The 13,573-nt window shown below is 33.0% G+C and overlaps 1 protein-coding gene across 18 annotated transcripts in view; it reads left to right on the top strand.

Annotated features, from left to right (window-relative positions):
• The first annotated feature begins 5,059 nt into the window (after positions 1–5,059).
• LOC111056499 (dynamin) overlaps positions 5,060–13,573 on the top strand; it is a 66,562-nt gene continuing 58,048 nt past the window's right edge. For 15 of the 18 annotated variants that reach the window (XM_039433686.1, XM_039433681.1, XM_039433680.1 and 12 more), the window contains exons 1-3: positions 5,060–5,732; positions 11,676–11,749; positions 13,198–13,347. In XM_039433686.1, coding sequence (XP_039289620.1) covers positions 5,569–5,732; positions 11,676–11,749; positions 13,198–13,347 — 388 coding nt within the window. In that variant the 5' untranslated portion in view covers positions 5,060–5,568. The remainder of the gene's footprint in view (positions 5,733–11,675; positions 11,750–13,197; positions 13,348–13,573) is intronic. The other 3 variants (XM_039433682.1, XM_039433679.1, XM_039433671.1) reach the window with 1 other exon arrangement.

The following is a 13,573-nucleotide window of genomic DNA, read 5'->3' as shown; positions in this document are numbered from 1 at the left end:
TAATTATTAGTAAGAATAGAGATAATGATTCTCTAAGTACCCTCTGGAGTATAGTAGTTGATGCATTGAACGTAGTTTTGGGAATTAATATCAAGATAAATTATTAATCAGTATCATGGATGAGTGAGAGAGAGTGATATATCGATAGATAGTTAGATGGATAGATAGAATAGAATGACTGCCTTCATTTTAGACCTAGGAGATCGAAGTTAGAGCGCAGTCAGCCCTCTCTTACTCTTAACTCTCCAATGCAATACTAAATTATAATTTAACAAGAGAGAGAGAGTGTGTGAAAAGAGGTGGGAGAGAAAATTGAAGCGTGGGGCTGAACAAGAAAATGTAAGATATTTTGATGAATGTGGATGAGTGAGAGAGAGTGATATATCGATAGATAGTTAGATAGATAACCTGATAGAGAAGGGGGGAGAGAGAGAGAGTAAGCTGATTGCCTTTATTTTTCACACTTTAAAATATTACTAGTGTTGTGGGCAAAGCTGAGGCAATGAAAGCTATCTAAGGTTTTAAGAAAAATGAAAATCGCAATACCTTGATCATGAACCTGAAACATGGGAGAGAGAGAAAGAGAGAGAATGAGAGAGAGAAATTGAGAAGGGAGAGAAAATTGAAGCTTGGTGAAGCGAGAGAAAATTACAAGAAAATGTAATACAAGAGTATATAGAAATGTAAGAGAATTTGAGGAATGTGGATCAGTGTGAGTGAGTGATCATATAGATGGAGAGAGAGTAAGAGAGAGTGAGTGGGAGAGAGTGAGTGAGCGGAGAGAGAAGAGCGAGATTAGAATGTCAGGAAGCGAGTGAGAGATTTTCGGTACAGTGATTAAATGAACGTCTACCATATTTCCCCCTACTCGCAAAACGGCTGCAGTAAATTTCCATCAGTAGCGTTATTGAATCCTTACTGCAGTAAGCACTTAGCACTTGCCATATTACTGTACCAAGTACTGTGTTTTTCTCAGTCTGGCAAATACTGTAAACACTCTTTAAAGTCGTATTACTAACAGCTACTTCACTCCAGTAGCTCTCAATTCATTCAATGAACTTTACATACGGATGTGAAGTGATCTGTCTATTTTTTTATCTCCATTCGGAAACATCTTCCGCCGATAAACGAATTCTATGAAATCCTGGTTTCAGATTTTGTTTCCTAAGAAAAAACATTTGTAGCTTAGGAAATTGACGACTTATCTACTCGCCAGGCAAGTTGTTAACTTTTTTTGCTGATGGTGATGTCTACATGAGCTCTAGGCTTGTGCGTGGGTAATGAGGCGGTTTGGAGGCAAATGAGGGATGAATGGACCTTCAGTTTTAGGTGGGTTCCGAACCATCGGGAAGCGATTTTACAACTCATAAATCATAGTCAGAGGAGTTGGCTCAAGCGGCCACCCTTTCATATGTGTATGTGAGGAACAATGAAAGATACAATCATTGCAACTCACCTGAAATTAATTATCGGTTACTCATTATGAATATCATACATGTATCACAAATTGAATAATTTAATTACATTGGAAAATAGTTTAAATCAATCATGTTCTATTTTATTCCCCTATTGTCATTAATTTTGTGTTGAGTTTTGAGCTCTGTTTTCTTTTTCTATGATTTTTTACTGATAAATACCAACAATACATATTCACTATGGCATATAATATTACAGTCCTTACTATTTGATTGTATTTAATCAGACTACGTAAATCGTATTCAATCCAAGATTAGTTCTATTAATTCCTGTCTGATTCCTACTTCTATATTTACAAGAAAATCAATATAAAGGTGCGTACAGATCAGAGAAAACTCCTTTGATTGTATTCTGTGGTACAGATATAGGCGCCGCGAACATGAGCAATTCACTTTTAATCAGCTGATGCCGAGCTTTTTATATCTGTATCTTACCGTTTCTGTAAAAATACAGATATAGTCAGCTGATTAAAAGTTAATTGCTCATGTTCGCGACGCGTATATCTGTACGCACCTCAAGAGAATACTTCCTTGTCGATAGTGTTATTTTCCTTGAACAGATAATATTGCCAGGTGGTATCAAACACTGGCTTCATTCATTATGCATATTTGAGAGATTACAACATTAGAGGCTACTCACGAATCATACCAGTTTTGATCTTGAGCCAGATGCTATTCATGCTATGGTGCTAGAGCTAGCTAGGTAGCATCGATACAGTATAATGCTTCGATACGGTAGGATCGTATCCGAGTTTCACTGGGAGATTTTTACAACGCAAGTCTCTTATAGAACTAGGTTTATTATAAGCATTTTCAATAGCTATTGATATAAAGTGGATGGAATATTTATCACGACTGGATGAAATGGAGATCAATATAAATGCATCAAATTTTGACATTATCTCTCAAACATCAGTCCTCTTTAGATATGATAATTGATAAGTATTTTGTTAGTATTATTATTTGATAATTGATTAGTATTTTCCTGTTTTGTATTATTTGTGCATGATCGCTCGTTAACAAATGAAATGATCATTTATTTATTTTCCTGTTTCAAGCTTGATGATTCAACGAGATAACTCTTAATTGTATGAAAATTACATTATTTTCCTTAATGTTTGGAAAGTAGTAACAGATTAACCAAAACCAGATAAGTCTGTTTCTTATGAGTATGGCTCATCTATGATAATAATAATGAGTCAATTGAAGATTATCTCTCCAATAAGCACTAATTATAATCTCTCCACTATAACTATAGTGAGGCCCACGTTATAATGGCAGCGGAGAAAGATAGGAGAAAAACGTTGCCGATCCTCTGTCTTGTCAATGCCTTCTATAGACGGTAGCTGATACAGGTTTATTGATGTAATATTAACTGTTCATCCTTGTTTAAAAAATAATCAATTATATTTTATTAAGAAAGAAATTATATTCTTCAATAATTTTATAATGTATTTTCATGATTGAGATGAAATATTTTGTTAATTAATTATCAATTGTACATTGTTAAAAGACGATCTGGCAACAGAGCAATGCGAGAAAGAGATAGGCCTAGCGCTGTCAGATTGTTGAATGATAGACTATCCTTGTCTATACCATTGCAATATCCTTGTCTATACCATTGCAATATCCTTGTCTAGCAATACCATTGCTAATTAAAAACTGCCATTATAACGTGGACCTCATTATAGGTCTATGTACAATACGAAATTATTATGATGAGAGTAAACAAGAAATAAACTGTTATAATTTCCTATCAATGAGTTGATTTATTATTAAAGAACCTAAGGATACAACAGAAAGTAACTTTTGTTACTTTCAAATCAAATCGTTTTTATTTTTCCAAAATATAAAAAACGTAATACAAGTAGTTTACAAGCATTTTTCGATAGAGCACAATCCTTCTCAGCCGAATCTCTGTGACTCTAGAGAGTCTATAAAATCGCATGCTAAACTCGATTATAGTGACTGGAAGAATCGAATCCAAACTTCTTGAATCAAGTACAAGAGTCAACGGTGATGTAAACACAGAACATGAGGCAATTGCCTAACGTCATGATGGGATGAAAAGCTAAATAGAGAAGGCAAGAAGAAAGTGAGAAGAAGTACACGCACAGAGGATGGACGTTTGAGGATGCAGCATCTGTATTCGTGAGAAATTTATACGAAAACAAGTCTCACACAAGAATAGATTTATTCAGATCTCCTTTGTTTTGTGCAGCTCTGCACTGCTTGAAGGTACTACTATACTTAGTTCATTTTTTCTCCCAACACCCATTCAGATCTATTCTGGAATATTGTAGAAACTCATATATATTATCGATACATGATATAGATAACTAAACCCTTCTGATACAGCTGGAATGATTTTCACAAAATAAGCTACTTTTTCAGTGACAACTACGATAGTTTCAAATTAATAGTGAAGGAAAGAAGCAGTATTTTTTATCCACAGTTAAGGTACCTACATAATATTATTCACATCCTACTAAGAACGCTCTCACCGCTGACCGCTCTTTGAGTGCACACGCCCTATTTTTTTCTAAGGGTGATGCCCACATGAGCTTTAGGCTTGTGCGTGGGTAATGCAGATGATAACGAGAGATGAATTCAATTTTTATGGGGTTGAGAATTTTCTCTATCAGTGAACCTACTTCAAAATACCTTGAAAAAACAACACTCATCCCCATCATAATCAATCAGTGATATTATACAAGTTAGGTACTTGTTCTCGACTTGAAAGTGATGAAGCAGTAGCCTATGATTTTCATGTGGCAGCTTAAAACCTACACTCTTTGAGGATTAATTGATTATTCGAAAAATGTAGCCATATATAGATATCAGCCTTAGGAGTGCATATAAATGTCATCTTATCAAAAAAGGCATCAAGGGGGATTTCAAAGTTCATCCTATACACAATCAGCTTCAAACTGAGAGAGGTTGACTTTTTTCATCTTTTATGCACATAGATAAAATTTACATTAAATATGCAGATTAATTTGTTGAAGTATAAAGGACCGGTGACGTCAATATTATTTTTTCCCTATATTCTAGATCATGATATGATTGATGATAGGTTGACTATAAAGCCTCCATTTGTCAACCTAGCAATATGTTTTCGTAGGAGTTGGAGAAGCCAACGATGGAGAGGGGGTGTAAGCGCGTATTGATGTGCTGCTCACATTTTTGGGCTGAGAAAACGATGCACAATGTGAAATCTGGGTCAGTGAGAAAATACCTCTGAGTACTCTCATTCATCTGTTATCTGCTGAGGTGGGACCTCTCCTTCCACCTGCCTACCCTTTCCAAGCACAATTTGATAACGACAGGCAGATGTCAAGGCAGGTCAGCAACTCAGGTCGATAAGAGAACCTGACGCGCACTTGAAAACATTTCGGATTTGCCAGATTCTGCCAAATCAATTTAATCTTAAATAATATTTGGATCACATGACCCAAATATAGAAGGAATCAAATCCTCTTCAAAAGCAGATAAAGATCTAATGCCTGGAAATAATTATTGCGAAAAGATCGAAGTGATGTCATGTATGTGGGTGACGTCACTTCTCTCTGAATCTCTGGCAGTCGCAGTTGACCGGAGGCAGAGCTAACAAACAGATCAGTCTCCTTCTGCTCAGTATTATAACTGTGTTGAAATCTAACAATCCAGTTTTCATTATATTTTATTTTGTTGTATATATCTACGGCTATCTGTTATCGTTTTATGGTGCAGTAAGATTACTGTATATTTTTTGTTTGCTATACAAGACTTCAATCACATTTATTTCGTGAATATCTCATCAAACTCACAGAATCAAATAAATTTCTGGTGATTTATAATTGAGTCGATGAAAAATTGTGTATTTTAACAAGTGAATCAAGATTGTAAAATTAATGTAATTGATTTTTGTGTTGCTGCTTCAATTCTAGCTGTGTTTTTGAATTCATTGATCCCGCTCGGTGACACTTCGATCAGATACACGACGCAATGCATTGTGGGTAGCCAGCCATTTTCAGTTTTCCACCCCGAAGTTGAAACAAGCAGCTATTACCAAAGGGGCTGTCGTTGAAAGGGGATTTTTACAGTCTCAAAAATGGCTGGGAATATGGGGATGGAGCAACTTATCCCCATTGTAAATAAACTACAAGATGCATTCACACAACTTGGTGTTCATATGCAATTGGATCTTCCACAGATAGCAGTTGTAGGTGGACAAAGTGCTGGCAAAAGTTCCGTGTTGGAAAACTTTGTAGGAAGGTAAGCCAATTAAATCACTATTCTTCCTAATTTCTATCTACATATCTTTTAAAATCACAGAAAAACTCAAATTGCATTCATAGTGAGTTTGTCACTACAGTAAACAGAAGTGGGTGACTCAGAAGATTGGTTGTAAACCTCCCATTTTTGACATGCTAATGAATGAATCATCACAAAAAGTTACTTTGTTTTTATCTCCTGATTCTGTATTTCTAACAATAATTATCCTCTTTCAAGTTCTAGATGGATGGCAATTCATTAGAGTTGTTTAGGTTAGGTAGCGTATGCTGAGTTCATTATCCACAGCCTACATTTTGAATCAATAAGTTCACAACATCTCTATCTTGACCCCTTACCGAATCTTTTTATTAGTCACAATTTGAAATTGTAAAGGTTTCTTGATAACGTTTAATCCAAGCGACGTGCAGCATAATATATTGTTTTTCATATTTAGGTATTTCTTGTTTTGCAAGAAAGGTTGATAGCCTAACCTTATTTCAGTAGACCGCTTCTTTTCATGTTTTTAATTCAGATGTAATTTGTACCGTATAACCTACTTTTGGATTTTCACATAATAAGACAACAGTGACTGTGAATATTGAAAATATAGTTATCATAAGCTCTTTAGGATTATTAATTAATACTCGCTCAGCCGGGCTGAATGGGATAGTCTAATTCGAACTCATAAGAATTATATTTTTACTATCATTATTGTGTGCGAATCCAGCTTAAGTCTGCCCTACATAGTCTAAACATTATCACTAGGAACAAGTAATCATTTTTTAATTATACAAAACCATTGATTAAACTGTATTAAGATATTTGTGACAGAACTCATGCATAAAAGATCCCCCCTTACTGTCTCCTTAGTACCAATATTTGCTTGTAAGAACGTCGAGCTACCGTATATCACTTCTGCTTTCCATACTTTGATGGAAAGTGATTATCATTGAGATAGAGTATGATTCAAAATAAATTCCCAATTTAAAACAATTATATTTATTTGAAAAAAAAACTATGCACACAAACAAATTTGACATCATATTAAGTACAGGAGCATCAAGTGGTGTATTATAAATGCTCAGTGGCGTAGCGAAGTTGGGGTGTTTCCAGGTTAACTATTTTATCAATAAAAAATTAAAATTCATTAACTATAAATTTTATAAAATCAATAGAATATTGGATAGAGAGCAAATAAAAACAGTCTATTATGCTTTGGCATTTTAAGATATGGGATTGCAGTATGGGGAGGAACTTATGACACACACCTGAATAATCTATTTATAACACAAAAGGCTGTAATTAAAACCATACTCCGCAAACCCAGAGACTATCCCACCCAGCAAGTCTTTAGGGATTTCCAGGATATGACCTTAAGACAAATATATCTGAAAATATTAATAAAATACATAACTAATTATAAAGATAACTTTGAAGAGGCTGATAGGCCGACATACTCACTCAGACCAAATAGTACAGTGAAATACAAAATTTTTCATAGTAGTCTAAGTTTGTTGTGTAGATAGCTTATGCTGAGTTCATTATCCACAGCCTACATTTTGAATCAATAAGTTCACAACATCTCTATCTTGACCCCTTACCGAATCTTTTTATTAGTCACAATTTGAAATTGTAAAGGTTTCTTGATAACGTTTAATCCAAGCGACTTGCAGCATAATATATTGTTTTTCATAGGTATTTTCTTGTTTTGCAAGTAAGGTTGATAGCCTAACCTTATTTCAGTAGACCGCTTCTTTTCATGTTTTTAATTCAGATGTAATTTGTACCGTATAACCTACTTTTGGATTTTCACATAATAAGACAACATTGACTGTAAATATTGAAAATATAGTTATCATAAGCTCTTTAGGATTATTAATTAATACTCGCTCAGCCGGGCTAAATGGGAATAGTCCAATTCGAACTCATAAGAATTATATTTTTACTCTGTCATTATTGTGTGCGAATCCACCTTAAGTCTGCCCTACATAGTCTAAACATTATCACTAGTAACAAGTAATCATTTTTTAATTATACAAAACCATTGATTAAACCGTATTAAGATATTTGTGACAGAACAGACAGAACCCCCCCCCCCCTTACTGACTCCATAGTACCAATATTTGCTTGTAAGAACGTCGAGCTACTGTATATCACTTCTGCTTTCCATACTTAGATGGAAAGTGATTATCATTGAGATAGAGTATGATTCAAAATAAATTCCCAATTTAAAACAATTATATTTATTTTAAAAAAAACTATGCACACAAACAAATTTGACATATTAAGTACAGGAGCATCAAGTGGTGTATTATAAATGCTCAGTGGCGTAGCGAAGTTGGGGGGTTTCCAGGTTAACTAACCCCCCCATGAGCCCAAAGAAGAGGCCAAAAATCAACATAACCAACCATAACAACTCCCCTCCTTATCAAATTACACATGAAGTCTATAGGGGCCCTAAAATTTTTGGGAAACCGCCCCCCATTTCAAAATCTTGGTTACGCTACTGTATGTGCTCTCCTTTTAAAGCTCTGACAACATCTACAAAAAAAGTAGGGTTCTTACACCATCAGTCCTTACACCATTTGACGCTATGTTTGTATATGGGGAACCGAAACCCCTCATGAAACAGTGGATAATGAACGAGATTAGCCTAAGCCCTAAGTGATGCTATAAGTACCGCACGATGTTGGCCCTGTTTGCCATTCCAAACAATAAAAAAATCTTGTGGTGCGGTACCTACTTACTTACTTCATACTTCTGTCCTTCAATGTCATTGACCAGCTTCCTGGATGGACTGCGTCTCTATGTATCCAGACCTAATTTGGTCTCTCTTTCTCATACCAAGTTATACATACATCATCTCTAATCAGTTGAATTAAAAACAAAGTATTATCATATTTATCTCAAGAGAAGTATGTATGTTAGTGTGCACAATTCCTGTTTATATAACAAGGTAAATACAAGGTGGTTTCCTACAAGAAATTCGTGCAATAACACCAGAGGTGTTACATCGTGTTAGTGAGAATTTCAGCGTGAGACTTGAACAATGTGTGCAATATGATGATTGCCACCTTACTGGAGTAATATTCAAAATTCAAAAATCTTTCTGTATAAAGTTTTCCATTTGCCTTACAATTTGTTAGATTATATTACCTGAAAATTTTATTCTAATACCTGAAATAGTGCCGTTTGTCTGTCGTATATAAGATTCAATTTTTAAAAATCAGAGCTTCAATGTACTGCGTGAATGTTTTAATAAAATTATCAACTCATGTAAATTATTCCATTAAGGGTACGTCCAGACAGGCAGTAAATGATATGCTTATTTCTCGGTTTTTAAATTACCTCATAATACCGTGTGATAATTACATCACTTATATAAGTTATTATCCCTCTTAATAAGAAATCTTAAGTGTCAATTTTATACATTGTTTTTAAGACAATAGTTGTATAGTAGCCTACCTCAACTTTCTTGAAAAAAATCAACGAATAGATATAGTCAAAATAAAATTGATTGTTGATTTTTAAAACAATACCTGCAATTTACAAGTCAGTGCGTCAACAAAATAAGAACGACAAACGTTGCAAAAATTAGGTCTAATTTAATGTGAATATTCATAACGAGTATGGATGAATCATCGATCACCTTTCCATCCAATATTGAATTGGATTGCCGTTCAAGGGCAATATAAAAACATTCTGATGTTGATTTTTTTTCCTAGACTGAATTTTAAAATAATTTGAAATATATTGGTAAAAATTATAAGTTAGTATGACATTAGTACTTTTTTGGCAAGTCATGTCCGACGTGTTTCATCAAGGTTTTCGTATTAGTGTACTCCCTGTTCATTGAAGATGGGGCACAGTACCTTGAATCCGTCTGGACCCAGCTTTACATGTAGGCCTAATTACAATTATTGTTGTAAAATTATTAGTTCGTTTAAAAAAAAAACCCACTGAGAAGGTAGAAGATACACCGTATATTACTATGAAATCCATTTTTTTGAACTCACTCTTCATGTTTTTTTAGTAATGCCACCTAATGTTAGTTTCACCTATTCAGCATATTTTCAGTTTGCGGTTCAAATTCCTAAAACGTTTTCCAATATGGGTTTATTATTATTTCCAATGATATAATCCATTGTTTATTCCTCTTCAGTTAAATCACTATCTAATCTATTCAAACAAATAATAGTCTAATTCTACATGAGATGTATTTCCAATACCCTTGAACTGCAATGCAAATATTCAATTTATGAAAACTGGCATTGAAATTCAACGTATTGTCCATTTTGCACGTTTTGTTTTTGCTTCATTCACAATATTTTGTAACTGTTGTTTGCTAAAAACCCAGTGCAAATACTCTTAAAAATCATGCAGCTTCATTGAACATGACAGTTTCCACTTGAATGGTTGATTCGATATGGATTGTTGTCACCAAAATCGTTGAGATAAACTTGTGAATCACACGATTTATGTCATCAAACTTGAAGATAAACTGATTAATTATTATTTGGATTCATTTTATCAATTTATCCTCCTTTATTTTATGTTTTTATGAGCCCAATAGGTCAGCAAACATGAAACAGTGCTGTCCATCTTCCTTATATGATTACTTTTAGGAGAATTAATCTGAATAATATTTATAATTTATGATGTATTCAAAATTTCATTCAATAAAAAGAGAGACAGTTTTGGGTTGGCCTGTTGTCCTCTCCTAATTGTATATAATGTGTGCCAGTTAATTAAATGAATGAATATCGTTTTTATCCCACCAACGTTTTTTTAAATCTCCATTTTTTAAATCCTACCGATACATATAAATTGTCGTCTGGGCTTAAGGCTCTCCCATTATAGGGCTAACCACATTTAAATGGATAGTCAATAATTATTATCAATATTGAAAATGGTTAATAAATATTTTTCAGTAGTTTTAACAGCATATCTCAATTCATATCTGAACTATCTAAGTATTTTAAATGAACATAGTTGAAATAAAGCTTATAATTTACAAGAGCGGCGAGAGTATAATTATAAAAGGTATTTTCATTGAGGATGGCTCTGTGTATGTAGACTCTTGAATGAGCATGAAGCCACATGTCAAAAGGTCAAAGCACTTAGTGTCAATTTATTGTGAACATGACTTTCTTCCATCAGTATTTTGTAATTTTTGGTTCTAGTTTATTTTCTCCTGACTAGTTTATTTTAACTCCCCTGACTAGTACGAAAGGATTTATAGAAATACTGTACCTTCAAACCATGCCCATGAGTGTTTGATCTAAAATAAACATGATGGTTTGTTTACCTCAATTAGAAACTTCCAGAAAGATTAGGCTATGTAAGGAGGGATTATTGAAACATGAATTGTTTAATGTAGTTGAATTAGTCTTATCTGGATAATTGACGAAAGAGTTTGTGATTAATATCAAATATTGATTTAAAGATAATCTTATTCAAATAATTTCTTATATTTAGAAATACATTTAACTTTCTACATATAACTGAAAAATCTTAATAAATAAAACTGAATAATCTAATCCAATCTAATGCTAATGATCTAAACTGAATAAATAACAATCAAATAAAAAATGAAGCATAATTAGGAGAATAAAATGAGATATTCCTGTGAAAATAATATATAGGCTATTTCATACGAACATTTTAGTTTTTATGAATATGAATGAAAAACTAAATTAATTCGCCTTGTTTGTGTGCTAAAAATTTTTTTTAGTATATAATATTATTCGATTTTTGTATGATTTATGTCATTTTTCATATCCTATTGGTTTTTCTAATTGATACAAGTTTTTTATGCTTTCAATAGAATTTTTTAATGAACCGAATAGTTTTAAGCTCATTGAATACTTAAGCTGATAGTAATGATTGATGATGTAGTAATCAACTTCTTGCTTTATATTATTGACGTTTGTATGTTTTCAGAGATTTCCTCCCTCGTGGTTCTGGGATTGTCACAAGAAGACCTCTAATTCTACAGCTTATCAACAGTGCAACTGGTAAGTTATCTTGTCTCTCTGTATGTTACCTGTCAAACTTATCTACAAACTTTAGAACCAAATAGCTCAAATTGTTCCTAAACATACAAATAACAAATGAGCAGAAGAAGTTATCCAATTCGTTGAATTTAAAACTGATAATCTGTTGTATAATTATAGTTATATTTCATAAATTTATAGTATTATAGTATATAATCTATAGTATTATAGTATATAATTTATTGAATTCACGTATATAATGTATAGTATGTGGGTACTTGGCAGCCTTCTATAGTGTGGTCCACCTTATAATGGCAGTGGATAAAGATAGAAGAATAGCGATGCCGATTCTCTGCATAATTAATTATATTTCTACACTGTCAAAAACATAATTGTCATCGATGTGGACCTAGAAAAGGAAAGTACCACCGGCTTTGTAGAATGATAGACAAGGATAGCAAAACCAAAGTTGATCAAATACTGTCATTATAACGTGGACCTCACTATAGTGTATCAGATCACATATATCAACTTATTTTGATAGAATGAATCTTATGAAGAATTTGTACTTAATTACAAGGAGATTTCAAGAGTATTTTATCATCGATTTATTTCCGTATTAAATCATATCGGATGAGACATTTTACTATTGTTGTTTACTATTCATATTTACTATAGTACACCGCTTGTTTGATAAATCAAAATCTATCTGAATGTTGTACAGTATTTGAAGATACTTTTAATATTGAATTTGAAGGATTTGACATTATTTATTTATTTATATCAATAGAAAAATTACAAAAATTATAGATGAGCAGAAGAAATTATCCAATTCCTTGAGTTATCATCAACTCTTTCATTAGGAATTTAATAGAGTACACTTTACAAACGGCTTGAGAGTAGAATGCTTTTCAGTTTTTTGTAACCATTTGCTGTATCTTGTTTAAACCCAAAATATCCAAACTGTTGATTCAGTTACAATGTTTTTTGATAGTGCACAAACGGCTCGAGAATAAAAAATGTTCTGTTTCGTGTAACCAACTGCTATATTTAAAAAATTAAATTTTTAGTTTAGTCATTAGTTTTGAAGTGGAAATTGGACTTTTTGAAGTGAAAAGTGAAATCCAACCTCATTCTTTTTTCAAACTTTTATTTGTAAAAATTTGGGAGAAGACAGTTTTGGACTATGCCTGTTGTCTTCTCCCAATCATATTGTAATTATTATGATTTGTGATTGTCATTGAAATAAATGAAGAAATATTTTGTTCAATCTCAAAATATCTGAACTGACAGTTCAGTTACAATGCTTTTAATAGTGCACAAACAGCTTAAGAATATAACGATTTTGTATTTCTTGTAACCAACTGCTCTATCTTGTTCCAACCCAAAATAGCAACTGACGATTCAGTTACAATTCTGTTCAATTAGTACTGGAATGTACAATGATTAAGTGGAATAATTTGTTGCAGAACATGCTGAGTTTCTGCACTGCAAAGGAAAGAAGTTCACGGACTTCGATGAGGTTCGCCGAGAAATTGAGGGCGAAACAGATCGTATCACCGGCTCCAACAAGGGCATCTCCAACATTCCAATCAATCTGCGTGTCTATTCACCAAACGGTAACACATTCGCACTTTTTTTAGTAGTTTTCGAGACACAAATAATTCTAGAACTAATTAATCGTTCATAATAATTCAACATAAATGAATAATACAATGACGTCCATAAATTACCATTAATAAATAATACAATGGCGTTCATAATTTGCCATAAATAAATAGTACAATGGCGTCCATAATATATCATAGATAAGTAATAAAATGGCGTCCATAATTCATCATAGAT

This window comes from Nilaparvata lugens, chromosome 7 (genome assembly GCF_014356525.2).
Source record: "Nilaparvata lugens isolate BPH chromosome 7, ASM1435652v1, whole genome shotgun sequence".
NCBI classification, from domain to species: Eukaryota; Metazoa; Arthropoda; class Insecta; order Hemiptera; family Delphacidae; genus Nilaparvata; species Nilaparvata lugens.
This window is presented reverse-complemented; position numbering and strand designations above follow the sequence as displayed.